This window comes from Vigna umbellata, chromosome 1 (assembly GCF_029865625.1).
Source record: "Vigna umbellata cultivar VRB3 chromosome 1, Vumbellata_1.0, whole genome shotgun sequence".
NCBI lineage: Eukaryota > Viridiplantae > Streptophyta > Magnoliopsida > Fabales > Fabaceae > Vigna > Vigna umbellata.
This window is the reverse complement of record NC_142165.1, coordinates 99,815,287-99,829,561: the sequence shown is the minus strand read 5'-3', so window position 1 is coordinate 99,829,561 and position 14,275 is coordinate 99,815,287. Positions and strand designations below refer to the sequence as shown.

At 34.5% G+C, this 14,275-nt stretch overlaps 2 protein-coding genes across 3 annotated transcripts; both read right to left on the bottom strand.

Moving 5' to 3' along the window:
* Positions 1-4,808: 4,808 nt before the first annotated feature.
* LOC124841034 (Duplicated homeodomain-like superfamily protein) lies at positions 4,809-6,395 on the bottom strand. The gene is made up of 2 exons (XM_047317198.2): positions 5,856-6,395; positions 4,809-5,652 (listed from the first exon to the last, which is right to left on the bottom strand). Exons 1-2 carry the CDS (start codon positions 6,278-6,280, stop codon positions 5,172-5,174), a joined length of 906 nt encoding a protein of 301 aa, XP_047173154.1. The 5' UTR covers positions 6,281-6,395; the 3' UTR covers positions 4,809-5,171.
* Positions 6,396-9,319: 2,924 nt separating this feature from the next.
* LOC124841032 (uncharacterized) lies at positions 9,320-13,448 on the bottom strand. Of its 2 annotated transcripts, none has more exons than XM_047317196.2 (5): positions 13,162-13,448; positions 11,122-12,854; positions 10,769-10,961; positions 9,724-10,032; positions 9,320-9,618 (listed from the first exon to the last, which is right to left on the bottom strand). In XM_047317196.2, the coding sequence occupies exons 2-4, from the start codon at positions 12,708-12,710 to the stop codon at positions 9,880-9,882; spliced, it is 1,935 nt and encodes a 644-aa protein (XP_047173152.2). In that variant the 5' UTR covers positions 12,711-12,854; positions 13,162-13,448; the 3' UTR covers positions 9,320-9,618; positions 9,724-9,879. The 2 variants fall into 2 exon arrangements, with proteins under 2 accessions (XP_047173152.2, XP_047173150.2); XM_047317194.2 differs by having other exon boundaries at positions 9,724-10,038; positions 13,162-13,443.
* Positions 13,449-14,275: the final 827 nt, after the last annotated feature.

Sequence of the window (14,275 nt, the reverse complement as noted above, 5' to 3'; positions counted from 1 at the left end):
CTTAGGAAACCAAAGAACTTAATTGGATGATATTTTATGCCTTAGTTTTTATCTATTGAGTGCTACCACTTTTGGTATACAATTAACTCTACTTGAGTTTCATTTCTAGTTGTTATTCATTTGAATGTTTACATTGAAGCAAAACTGTCTTTCCTTCCCTCTTTTCATCATATACCCAAAATAGCCAATTATGTTTTCAAATATTAGAACCCTTGTGCAATCCTTTGAGCATTTAAAGAAACTTACCTTCATTTTTAAAATCTTAAGCCTTGTTGATATGATTGACCATCTCACCTTGATGAGAGAGTAAAGTTTCCATGGTTAGTAGTGTGATTCAAGTGTGGGGGAAGTTATTATTAGAAAGCGAGCATGGGTAACAATTGTGAATTGGTGTTGGTTTATTTTATGCATTCTTGTATATATGTTATCTATAAAGGAAAAAAAAAAGAGAAAAATAGAAAAAGAAAAAGAAAATATATGAATAAGGTGAGTGCAAGTTGGTGTTTGGTTGTTCTAGTTTTCAGATAAAAGAAAGTAGAATGATATGACTGTGAAATTGATGTGATTTCTTTCTTTGCTCATTCATACTATCTAGATACACTAATTTTCTTCCTTACCTTGTCCCAACATCAAATAAAGTCCTTGTTGCATGCTTTGATAATTCTTGGCTCTTGAAATGAAAAGCAAAGTCAAATTAGAGGTAAATGAGAGAATGACACACCTTTATACACTAGTTTGTTTGAGTGAAGCACTTTTTCAAGTGATGATTGATTTCTTTGGTTGATCAATGAAAACATCTTTGCCATGATTGTTAATCTCTCATAAAGCATGTATATTTATTCTTGTAATATTTGCATTGTGATCATCATAGCTAAGGATTTACAACGTTACACATATTCTCTTTGGATTGGTGTTAAAAGAAGAGTATTCATGAATGTTATCGGATTTGATTGTGTGAACTTGCTTCCTAGTTATTTGACTTTTATTGAGTAGATGTTTTTCTTGCCCAAGTTACCTTTCGCTTGAGGACAAGCGAGGTTTTAAGTGTAGGAGAGTGATAATGGTTGATTTTACGTGTTTTGTGTGTGTATATTTTGGTGAATAAATCAACTCCTTCATAACTTTTACCTTTTTTTATCCCCAAGACTGACAAGGTAAACCGATAGGGAACTAATAGGTGAGTTCGACCAGGACTAACATGGTAGCCTATAGAGAACTAATACATGACTACAAAATTGTCCGAGTTAAAAAGGTATGAAATAACGTTTTACCTAAGTGTAACCTCTAATTTTATTGATTAAGTACCTCGTTAAAACCTTATCATCCAAAAGCCCTCCTTAGGAAAAAAGGACCAAGTAAGGAAGGAGCACATCATAGGTTAAAAGTATCTAGCCATTACAAGCTAGCTGAAAAGCAATTTTAAATGTGTTACATTCCAATTATTGGGTATAGGCTGTCTTAAGTGTTCCAACCTGTAAGCACCTTTGTCAGCATCTTCAACTACTTGAAAAGGTCATTTCCAGTTGGTGGAGAATTTGTCGTCACTTTTCCTGGCAATGCTAGCTAGGTGGCATACAGGTCTCTCTTTCTAAAAGTTCTTTGTTATAACTTGGAATGGTTCCTTATGGGCGTTCTCTACTTGGTAATCGTCTCACGGATCTAAGCCCTCTCTCGCTTTTCAACTAACAAGTCTAGGCTAGTGTTGAGACAATCTTCATTATGCTCCTCGTCATGTTGTTCCTGTTGAGGAGATGGTTCTCTAATTTCCATTGAAATCATGGTATCAACGTCGTACACTAGGCTGAAAGGTGTCTCTTTTAGTTGAAGACTAGATAGTGTATCTATATACCCATAAAACTTATAGTAAATCTTTCGACCACTTGTTTTTGGTCGAGTCTAGTATCTTCTTCAGCTCTACAATATTACCTTGTTACCAGTCTCGGCTTGCCCATTTGATTGGGGATGTTCCAATAAGATTGTGATATGCTTGATGTCGAGATTGACATAGAACTCAGTTAGACCTTTATCTATAAAATGCCTTTTATTATCCATGATAATAACATGCGATGTTTTTCCACACAAAATTTTGTACCTATTGAGCAATGGTTGTAGCCAAAGACTCCGCTTTGGTCCATTTAGTGAAGTAATCAATGCCAACTAGTAGGAATTTTACTTAGCCTTTACATGGAGTAAAAGGCTCAATGATATTCATCCTCCACTTTGCAAAAGGTCACAAGGAGAAGATATGGTGTAGTTCCTCCTGCTTAATGTGAATAGTGTTGTCATGCTTTTGGCAAGGTATACATTTCTTAATGTATGTAGCGCAATCTGCCTTTATAGTCAACCAAAGGTATCCAACTCTCAACATGTGTTCTATCATAGTTCTTGTCCCATAGTGGTATATGCAAATACCTTCGTGTTATTCTCGTATTATGTATATGGCTTGCTCCCAAGTAACACAGTTTAGTAAGGGTCGGCCATAGTCTCTCCTAATTAACTCATCACTGACCGATGTGTAGCGGACAACTTTCCTTACCTATCTTTTGTCTTTTCCCTCAGGAAGGGACCCCGATCTTTAGGTAACTGATAAAATGCGCCATTTAGGTCATTTCATACTTGTTTACTTGCATGCACTCATCAATTATCTCGATGGATAGTGACTACAACACCTATTATAGTAATGACTTGTATTGTCCCTTCTTCTTTATGCTTATAAGCTTGGAGAGCACATCGACTCTCATATTGTCCCATCTAGAAATATGTTCTAGTTTTACCTTGATGACAACACCTATTGGGTCCCACTTCCTTAGCCAATATAAGACTAACAATTATAACTTCATAATTGGCTTGGTTATTTGACGTCTTGAAGTTAAAGTGTAACAATTTCTTTATCAGCACGTCATCTGGTCCTTTTAAAACTATGTCAGCTCCTGCTCCCTTAAGATTACAAGAACCATCCACATATAAGGTCCATCATTCTCTCTCTAACGAAACCCACCCTTTTGCGTCATTATCTCAACTCGTCTACACTTGTGGTCGATGTCATGCACAGATTGTCAGCAAAAGGGTTCAGCCTCATTGTTGTGATCATAGTGTAAAATACTTCATGATTCAGGTTCTTAATCTTTAAGCACTCACAACTCTAACTTCACACTTTAGGTTGGGATGTTTAGGTACTCGTCCTCTCAAAGCCAAGTGAGGGTTGTGTTTATAAAAGACACTCCAACACTCAAGTCAATCAAGTGTGTCAGACGACAATAAATATAATAATTAATGAACATAATAAATGTACCTTATGTATTATGCTATTTATACTATGTTTATAGGTTTTTTATCTAGGTGAGTCCGATCCATGTAGTTAATTACTATTATTAGTCTTTGGTTAGTAAATATGTTAAACATACATTAATCATGATATTAAATTAGTCAATATTTTCTGTATGTCAGTATTGGTTGCCAAATATGTAGTGTGCCTAACCATCATGCATGTTCATATCATAAGGACATAGTATATCTATACATTTTTAAAGAAGATCAACTCAATTATTATTTACTTTTATTTAGTATTGTCCTGTCAAGGATTTTTTTTTCAAATTTACTAATTCTTTTTGTTTGTGATATTACGACCGTTGGCAAAATATTTTTCGTATATTTAGTTAATTATACACCAGGAATTCACTTAGAATAAGTGAGAAATTGCATGGTTTTATTAGAAGTGGAAGAGTTGTTTGAAGACAAGAAAAGGCAAATCAAATCAATTTGTATACACATGACAATCTCATAACTGTGCATATGTAATAAAACAAATGTTTCCACATTGCCTATTTATTAGACTTTCTAGTAATCTACAATTATAATAGTTTAATAAACTGAAAATAAATAAATAAAACCAAACAAAATTGTGATTTCTCTCATCCACGTTTAGATGGAGAGAAATATAATATGGGAGAGAAGATCTTTTCAGACGTTCAAACTACTCTTGTTTTTGCCTGAGAAAAAGAAATTAAGAAAAAGAGATTTTTAAGAATATTTCCACCTTTTCTGATAAAGTCAGAACTATCATAATCCTCACCCTAAAAAAAATCATAACAAACAAGAGCTTATCTACGAAGAAAACTTTCACTAAATAAATTAGTCTAACCATACTGGAAACGTCTCTAGCTTTAATAAGATTGTCTTTTATACCAAGATCCATAATAAAGAACAACTATCACAGTTCTTATAATTGTTTGCAGTAAAATAAGAAAAAAAACCCAGATATGATAAATAAAGATTTCTTTAAACTAATTGATAAGAAGATGATTATATGAAATAATGTAATTTTATAAATGAAAATAGATAGTAGAATTATTTACGTTGTAATTTCGATGAATTTTTTGCAAAGAATGTTTGATGAGAGCGAAAGATGGTATAAGGGGTCCATAATAGAATGAATTTTAATAAAATGGTGGTGAGTTTGTAAAATAAATGGTCAAAAAATATTTTTAATATATTGCAAAGATACAAAATAAATTATTAGTAAATTTATGAATTTTATTAATACTTAATTAAATACCGAATTTAGTTAAAATGCATGTCATGTCTATGTTGTGAGTGGTAAATTTATGAAGTGAAAGTGAGATGATATATAGTTAAGTCATACAATTTAAGGACTGCGTTAGTAAAGTGCGTCTTCCCAACACAAAATTATCTGTTACTGTTCCATTCTCATTGATTTTCCTGCTTCTCTCTGCTTTCTCCTTTCCCATTGTTTCAAGGAAAAGTCACCCAAAAACTTGAATGATAAGAAAAGTGCCCAAAAACAAGTATTTCAAGGTTACAGAAATCTGTTGAAAGCATTTATAGCTCACTGAACAAAGACAAGTTCATTTACTTCAAGTCTTTGCCTTGGTATATGAATCCACTTCTATCAGCATATACACTCCAAGGCAAAATTCTTAGCATTACATCCACCACCTCACAGGAACAGTGGCAAGATCAACTAACTCTATACTGAGATATAAACTGAGTAGTAGTAAGTAGTACCAATGGATTCATTCAACAACTTTTCCTTGCTTAAACTGGAGTAGAATTTGACACACCATATTTATGACTTTCCACATAAAGGAGCTTAATTCCATACTAAAAAGAGAAAAAGAAACTAACTACAAGTAAGAAAAGAAAAAGGGTTGTCATTGATGCATTGGTGGTGGTGCCATTGGGTAAGCAAGAGGAAGAACATAAGGTGGATGAGGATGAGCATGTGGATGGGGTCCAGGAGGAAGCATGACAGGAGTTCCAACTGCAGATGCCATGTGCCCTGGAGGAGCAGCAACAGGATGTCCAACTGGTGTTCCATACATGCCTAAACCAGGTGCTATATGGCCCTGCACTCTGTGCTTCAGTGATTGTCCTACACCCATTGTACTTGAAGAAACTGTGCTGCTATGTTGCCCTGTAATCGGTGCTTGATTACTAGCCACATCTCCATTGTTCACACTGGTTATGTCATGGATACTAGACCTTCTTCTGTCCCTATTCATAGAATTCAACCTTATGAAGTACTTCTGTGCATGGCTTGCTACTTGTGTGGGAGTCCTGGATATCACAAAGTTCCTTGAAATGCTTCTCCAGTCTCCTTTTCCAAACTTGTCTAGACCAAGTAAAAATAACCTGAAAAACAAGACATCAAAAAAATCTCTTAACTTGATTCCCATATAACCAATTTTGTGTACATCTAGCTCACTGGAGTTAATTTTGCTTGAATTGAATCAGATAGAATTGATATGAGTGAGTGATGTATGGAGTATGTTATATTAAGATGAGGGAGTTAGTATGAGAGTTAAAGAGTTATGGTAAATGTATTTGGAAAGTACCTGTGCTCCTCCTCAGTCCATGGAATTCCTTTTCTCCTTTCTTGTTCTGATGACCTTGACAAGGCTCCTTTACCAGTACTGTGAGTGGTGGAGTCATGTCCTAATCCAGAAAAACCAGTGGAATAGTTACAATTTGATCTTTTATCTGAACTTGAGGCCTTGGAAGAGCCATGGAAGTCCTTATTTGAAGAGGTGGTTTCCTCAGAAGTATAGTTGGGGAATGGTATGTGACCTGCCTCTATTGCACTTACATCCTCCACTAGAACCTGGTAATGCTGCTTCACTTCTTCCATGCTTTTGCTGGGAACTGCTGAAGCAATTTTCTCCCATTGCTCATTTGAGGCTTCCTCAATCCAATGCATAGCTATGGCATTCTCAAATGCCTTTTCTTCCTCATAGTTCCAAAGGCTTCCACTTGATGACATGGTGGCTCTTTGTTGGATTTGCAATTATGGTTCAGCCTTGAAGGATGAGAATGGTGGAATTGGTAGTAGATGGGTGTGTAAGTCATTCTTTTGGTGTGTGGATTTTGTCTCTATTGAACAAAGTAGCAGAAGGGGTGCGCAGGATAAGGAGAAGAATCATAATGTGTGTATGATAAGAAGTAAAGTGGTATCAAACAATCCATTTCAAGAGGACCACACTCTGTAATTGAAGGGATGTGTAATTTGTCATCTTCATTCACATATATTTTTTTTCTTGTTTGCATATTACTGCAGAAACAACTAACCACAAATTGTAAATCAGTATGAGTAACATATTTACACCTTACAAATATTACAATAATTTTTTATAGGTTTTTTTAGGGGTGCATAGACAGAAATAAAAACTATACTAAAAAAAGAAAATTGAATGATTTTCAATTATCTAAGAAGAAAATAGCACAAAAATGGTGTAAATTTATAATATGTACTTACATTTTTCTGAATGAGTGAGTATATAGTAGGCCCAATAGAATTTTCCCCAATACAACCATAATAAAATGGAATCTCGACCATGCCAATGAATAGACATCTAGGCATAAAGACAAGTTCATTAAGGTATGGCTTCTTTTTCCCTTGTTATTCAATCATTTAAGCATGGCTTGTGATTTTTCAACACGTCTAAATTTTTCTTGTCACTTGTTCCTATTTAATTACCGTTTTGAATTGAATTAACAGTGATTTTGTTTGGTTTATCTGATACCAGTGAACATAGTAAAACAATTATAGGAGACAGAAGCATACTTTTCAACCTAAAATTCTCCATCAAATACAAGAATTTTGAAATTGAAATCAAATGTGATAGATATCATGCTGCCCTAATGGAAGGTTCACAAATACAAGACACATGCCAGTACACCCAGCAGAATTATAGTATTTGTCCTATTGATAGAGAGAAAAGTAGAGACGTGGCGAATTTTCGACGTCTGCTCTGGGATAATATGAACCACATTTCTTTAGTTTCCTTTTTTCTCAAATAGGAACCTATTCATTCATTCATTCAAATTATGAAAACTAGAACAATACTATCCACATCCACCCACGCACTCATCTTATAAAGTAAACACTTTTCACATCAAAATATATTATGTAGAGTTTCAAGTTGCAGCTGGGAATAGTATTTCACAACATCAAGTTGCACCATATCAACCCAAACTTCTAGAACACTATTCTCCCCTTACCCCACTTCTCCATAAGGGGGACTTTTAATTCTTAAAAGATCCACCTTCATGTTCTATGTGTTTGATTAAAGTTCCATTCTATCAATTGATTGTCTTGCAATTTTATACCTCAAATTTGAGGCATTTATGCGCATAGGAAAAAAATCAGAGATTTTAGTTTGTAATTTCCCTTTAGCGTATGTAAGTTAGAAGTGACATCCTTCAGATACGTCTAAAGGAGTACAATTTTATGGCAAGCAACAACAAAACATTTGCTTATGATTAAGACCTGCTGATGTTACCATATAACTACTTCACTTCTCATTTACTGATGATATAAGTATCTCACTTCTCTTGTAAAATAAAACTGCTACCACACATTGTTTCCTGAGGCAGAACTCGGTTATCTATGATACTGTCCCAAAAGATTGGTCTTGTGTATATATGTAATAGGTCCCATGTTCAAACTTCTACTTTTTTTCTTCAAATAAGATATATGTATAGGTCCCATGTTCAAACTTCTACTTTTTTTTCTTCAAATAAGATATATGTAAGTCTATCTATATGAAATTGATTTTTCTTAATTACTTGAATAAAATATGTTATATTCAAATTTTGGATATTATCCATAGAGAAAATTCATACTGGATATGGGTTTTGTATCAACTGTAGGACAAACAAAATCAGTGGAGTAAAATAGTATATATATGTTTGAAGTTTAAATTTACTTGAAAGTGAGAATCATTTTATTATTTTCATTCATATCAATTACATTCTCATTATCTCTATTTTACCTGTAGTTATTTAATTAAAAAAATAATAATATACTAAAAAGTAATCTAAAAAATCTTACACCTATTTTTTTTAATTAAGAAGATTTTATAGATATTTTTTTTAAACAAATTTTTTTATAAATATTTCCTCTTATTACAACATATTTTTACTGACTTTTTTTAGTGAGGTAAACAAATTCTTTTTTTACATTGGAAACACCATTCCCTCTCTCAAAATGGTAGGTTCCACTGAGTTCCGTTGGTAAGAGGGTTTTGATTTTGGTTGGAGCCAGTGACCCTGAAATGGTAAGCATAAACTAAATGCGGTGTGCAACCAACCTTGACTGATGGACAAAGTGTCAACATCCCAAAACTTTCATGTAACACTGAGCTTCAGCTCTCTTTTCATCAACATATGAATCAGAGTCCTAATCCTTAGTCACGCCATAAAATTACAATAGGATGTAGCAAATCCAGCATTGAAGTGACAAGTAGATGCAATGGTTGACACAAGTCATAATAATCATAGTGATAATTATGATGATAATAATGATCATAATAAACCATTCTTATCATAATCACTCTATAATGGACTAAAAGCCTTATTTGTTCACATTATTTTTTGGACAATATTTTGAAATATAAAATAAAAACAAAGTCAAATATTTGTAATCATTAAAACAGAAAAAAGTGCTCTCAGATTAAACAGGTCATCAACTTCCAGTCTAGCTTCAACTCGGTTTTCTTATGCTACACAGTCCTTGTCCTATTTTTATCAAATATTACTTGATAATCTGAAGCGTTCATACTTGATAATCTGTCTAAGTATGTCCAACGATTAAAATTTTCAGAGGAGAGTTAGACAGATTCCACCTTGATAAGCTTTTAAAAGTTCCAAAGCCTCTCAGAAGTGATTAATCAGATGTAAATTTTGCATATTATACCTGCCTACGTATTATTAAGATCGTTCTATCAATATTTTGTGTTGCTAAGAAAATGGATGTTGCAAAGTGACTTGCAAATAGCAATTTGACACTGCAAGTGTAAGATACAATCCCTGTAAATGAATCTTTCCTTGAGAGAAAATCCATTGCATAGATTTGAGAGTTTTTGATTTGAAGAGAGCGTGGAATAGAGATCATAACCAAAGGCTAAAACGAAGTGAATAATTTACAGTATTGTCGGTCATAATTAAAACAATATGATGCCACAATTATCACCTACAAAGGCAATACATACAACCTGGCAAGTTTCAAATAAATCAATTTCTATTTGTTTGTCAAGAGCCAAGTTCATATGTCTGCTTCTTGAAGGGGATTTGATCAACCCAAACGCGGTTACCCCATAGCTGTTTATTGAAGAAAAATGATAATCAGGAAACATGTTCTATTGAAAGGAATTGCATGCTCACAAAGTTAAATGGGATGTCTCCAAAAAAAAAAAAAAATCTTACCCCTTGATGTGTCAGGTTACAGAAATTCCCTCAGACAGAGGCAATGACTTCAAGGGTGTATTTGAGGACCATAAGAAGACCACCTGTTTCACGCTTTTTCCATTAACTTGGGCGATGCAGAAGACATGTCCCCAGCTTGTTCACTGGGATGCACTGTCAATTCACAATACGTTGAAGAAGGGATGCCCTTTCTGGATTTGAAAGCATGATTTGTTGCATATCTTTTGTAAGCGCATTGAAAACTGCTTGAAGATCTCTCATTAGTTTCTCACAAGTTACAGTAGAATCAATACCTCCATTTCCAGGTTGCTGCAGCTGATAATTGCATTTGATTGAGAAATAAAAGCACTGTGTAAGCTTAAACAATCCTATGTTTTACACATGCAATATGCAATAAATAATAATGTACTAGAGGCTTGAGCTTAGCATTGGCATGTCTACCCTATAAAGAAACAAATGATAAGTTTTATTCGGTTCTTCGAAGGAAAACTCAGGAGAGATCTTTGTCAATGGACCACAAATCAACTACATAACTGAATTTGGCAACATGCTCAATCCAAAACTTTAAAGACAATAAGTTTGTAGAATTTTCTCACTTATATTTTGTTCAACTTGCCTGTTTCTATATAATGTTAGACTCCAAACTCACTCTAACACTGTCTCCCTCAAATAGTTTTTTTACATAACGTGGAACTCCAAATTCATGCCTGAACTCAAACAGTATTTATGATTGTTTCCCAACAATCTCCCAGATAAAATAAGACATATTTAGTTTTCATAACTTCGGTCTTGGTACATTCAATTTGATCATTTACCTCGTTGGATCCCAACAACAAATAAATTGCCAATATAAAAACGGTTCAAGTTCTAATAAATCACTACCAAAACTTGTGACAGAATACATTAGATTAGTTATTGCTTAGCAAATGAAAATAATCATTAATTCAAATAAATGTAGACATCTATTCATTTGGAGAAAGTACCAAAAGACATGAACAATTGGTTATAAACAAAACTGGAGGACCATAGGAGGGTAGGTTACCACCTGCAATTCTCTACGTAGAAGTTTCTCTATAACATTGAAGGAATCCACAATTTCCAACTCAGACATTTTAGATACAAGTTGTTGCATATCAGTTTTCATTCTTGAATGCCTCCACAATCTATCTTGTTCCCGTTCAGCTACAGCACGCCTCCTCTGAAACCAAGGCATGAAGTTGGGTCCATTCAGGAACCGCCTGATAAGAACATTCATACGAACCATAAATAAAAAATCTAATAAGTGAAGTCTGAGGAACTAAAATTTTAGAGGAAGATCACTCTGTAAAATACTATATAATACTGAGAGGTAGGTAGCAAAAATTAATATAAAAAACTATTGCAAATAAAATTCATTACCTGTAGAAGTTGAGCCAGTTAGACTTCATTCTCTTCAAAATGAACTTCCCTGGACCTCTGGTTGATAAACTTGAAAGAAATTCATCAGCACTAAATGGAGGCAAAGATGGAGGATCAACATAAGGAGAAGATCCTTCCAATGGAGCTGTGATCCTAAAATATGGACCAAAAGGGGCCAAGAAATTAGTTGTGAGCTCCAAGAAATGCCGCCGTAATATCTCATTGTTAACAACTGACATTGATTCCTCAACTCTTGGTGACATGCCTGCATCTACAAGCCTATTTAAAATAGAGGTTTCGGGCTTAGTTATGGCAGAATATGTAGTCCAAATGGCTTCCTTATGTTCTGTCATGAGACAAAGAGGACCATCTCTCCGCAGCTTAATTGCATTCAGTAAACTTGAAGGAGAAAACTTCTGTAGGCTCTGTAGGGAAAGTTGTTGAAGCCCACCATCAGGTCTACCAGAAACTTTGCCAGCAGAAGACCTAGTTGAAAGGGCAACCCTATTTGAACTAGGATGGAGACTTCCAACTGAAACAATGTGGGGGATTTTCCGGAGAGCCTTAAGGAAGAAAAGATTTGTCACCCCTAAAACCATTGGGGGGATGGTTTCCCCTTCCCGAATTGAGTTCAAGTGTGAAAACTCAGGATCATGAATGGTAAAATAAGGCCGGAAGTCAACACTACAAAGTAATGGTGCAATCAAACTCACAAGACTGGCAACGGCCTCACAACACTGGGAAGGGGTTGGTGCAATGATCAGAATTGGTTCACCAATGACTAACAACTCCCATAACAACCAAAGCTGCAATAAGATGCCACGGAAAGCACCAAAAATATCTGCATCATGAAAAAGGCCCTGTGGAATAGACTGATTACTAGGAAGTAAAGGTGCCACAGGAGAAGCAGACTCATCAAAAGATAATCCATTTTCCAAAGGCAAGCAGTGAACAGGTGGCAAGTTCACTTTAAGGGTCTCATTCCCAATCGGAAGATCCATTAGCTTTCCAGGAACAGGAGCAGGCCATGCTGAAACATAAGCTGCAATATGCTCCAGTGCTACCTTACCAAAGTCAAAATATAAGGGACCTATAATCTGTAATAAAGGTCTAAACACACTTGAATAAGGACTGTGGGACAAAACAACCACAGACTTCTGCTCCCCTCCTCGCTTTAGCCTCTCATCATGTATCTGTCTATTAAAGACAAAACCATACATGTATTTAGAAACATTAGCACTGCTTGTACTGGATAATTCTTCACGGACATTGTTTTTATTTGGAGAAAAGTCCTTGTCAAGTTCAGTGGATTGAGATTTGAGGTGCCTACGAACTCGGAAAAAGAAGATACAATCATGAATGCTTGAGCGGTTTTGTTGCTGGGAAATGGAATCCGGAAACGAACTATATGCAATCTCCAGCTCTTCATCATTCGTAAGACAGCCAGGCGGATAACATACTTCTACAAGCTGGCCCTGTTCAAGATCAAACCTTATAGCACAAAAGCCAACTATCCATCTCTGTAAAGACTCAGGATCAAGACTGGGAAGATGTTCTTCTCTGACTTTAAAGGAAGGAGACCTACTCATATCCAATAAAAATACTAATAATGCATACTTTCATTGATCAATATGCCACTGACACCACCTCTGGCAACTACTTCCTGCTAGAAAACCAGCAGCATCTTCATTGATCAAAGAAGTTCAACTCAACTTTACAGATAACTCATAAGCCTGAGAAACAAATATATATGATTCTGTTAGGAGGATCACTAACAACAAAGAAGGATGAAGTGTACCTCATCGCATAGAAGAAACCAAGAAAGAAAGATAGCAAAATCAGAAAGTCTAGTTCAAACAACCATGCTCAACTACTTGTGTTACTTTGACTAAGAACCAAACAAGTTTTCAGAACAAAAGCTTAAGCAAGATCTAGAATTATACATAGTTCCCTTCATTTCCTCGGCAATCAAAGCTAGTAACCAAAATCATCGTATGAATGTAACAATTTCAATCTCAACAAGATCCATCAAATGGGTACCTGAAGATAGGAGTCAGGAACCACGACACAGTTCCTAGCAGGAAACCATCTGGTCAGCAACAAAAGAAAACCAGATTGATCGAAAATCTCCCAGAAAATCAAACAAAGTTGAGAGCTTTAGGCCCCGTGCTTGGTCCCAGTAACTATGGCTTCAAATTCAACAACTTTCTGTGCTCAGGGCAATGGGTATCCAAATCAATAATGAGTTCCTAAAGAAAAAAGACATATCTGCAACAAATTTTTCATTTGTTGTTAAATAAGTGGAAATAGTATTGCAAGTTGTGTAAATATTTGAAATTGAAAATACTGCCCCCTCACCAAAATAAATGATTTTAATATTAAATTATGTTGGGTTGTGAATGAGAGATTTCTCGTTTTATGCAGAACCAACAGAATCATTTGAAAAGTTTTTAGTATGTCTTTGTAATTTATAAGTTACAATTATACCTCTGAACTTATGAACTATAATTAAGTTAAATTATTCTATTAATCTTAACAGTTCTCTTGCCTAGTATTTTTTTTTTCTAATTGAGTTATATGCAATTTTGTTATGAGATTTTGAAATCCTTAAAATTATCACATTATATTTTTAATGATTTCAAACTGCTACAAATTAATCACTCACATTTATGTTTAAAAATCTAATTTGAAAACTGATTTAAAGTATCCCATTCGTCTTAACATAGGTTTAAAGTATTTTACTCCCTGACTCCACAATATTTTTGTGCACCCCTCAAATTTTTGAAATGACTATTTTATCTTTTTAAAAAGTAACTTCCAGATTATATATTTTGTAAGCTTTGTACAACAAGCTTTCTAGAATTTTAGAACAATAGTTTCAGAACAAAATTTTCAAAACGTGATTTCTGAAGTAAAATTTTTGGAACGTATGAAATGTATTTTGAAATAAATTTTTTGGAATGAAATTTTCAAAAAGAACTTTCTGAAACTCATAAAATGCTTTCAGGAATGAGTTTTCTAAAATACTCAAAACAAAACTTTTTGAAATAAGGTTTTTTTTTCTGCAGCGGTGTTCTTAAGTAACGGTGCGGCGGCGGTGGAAGCAGTAACAGCGCTGGTGTGATGTGGGCTTTTCCTAATATTATAAGGGTGT

Coding starts and splice junctions, on each gene's coding strand:
- LOC124841034 (XM_047317198.2), bottom strand. CDS start 6,280: ATGTCATCAAGTGGAAGCCTTTGGAACTATGAGGAAGAAAAGGCATTT. Junction 5,653..5,855: donor TGGACTGAGGAGGAGCACAG/GTACTTTCCAAA, acceptor CTTGTTTTTCAG/GTTATTTTTACTTGGTCTAG.
- LOC124841032 (XM_047317194.2), bottom strand. CDS start 12,710: ATGAGTAGGTCTCCTTCCTTTAAAGTCAGAGAAGAACATCTTCCCAGT. Junction 10,962..11,121: donor AACTGGCTCAACTTCTACAG/GTAATGAATTTT, acceptor TGTTCTTATCAG/GCGGTTCCTGAATGGACCCA. Junction 10,039..10,768: donor TTCTACGTAGAGAATTGCAG/GTGGTAACCTAC, acceptor TGCAATTATCAG/CTGCAGCAACCTGGAAATGG.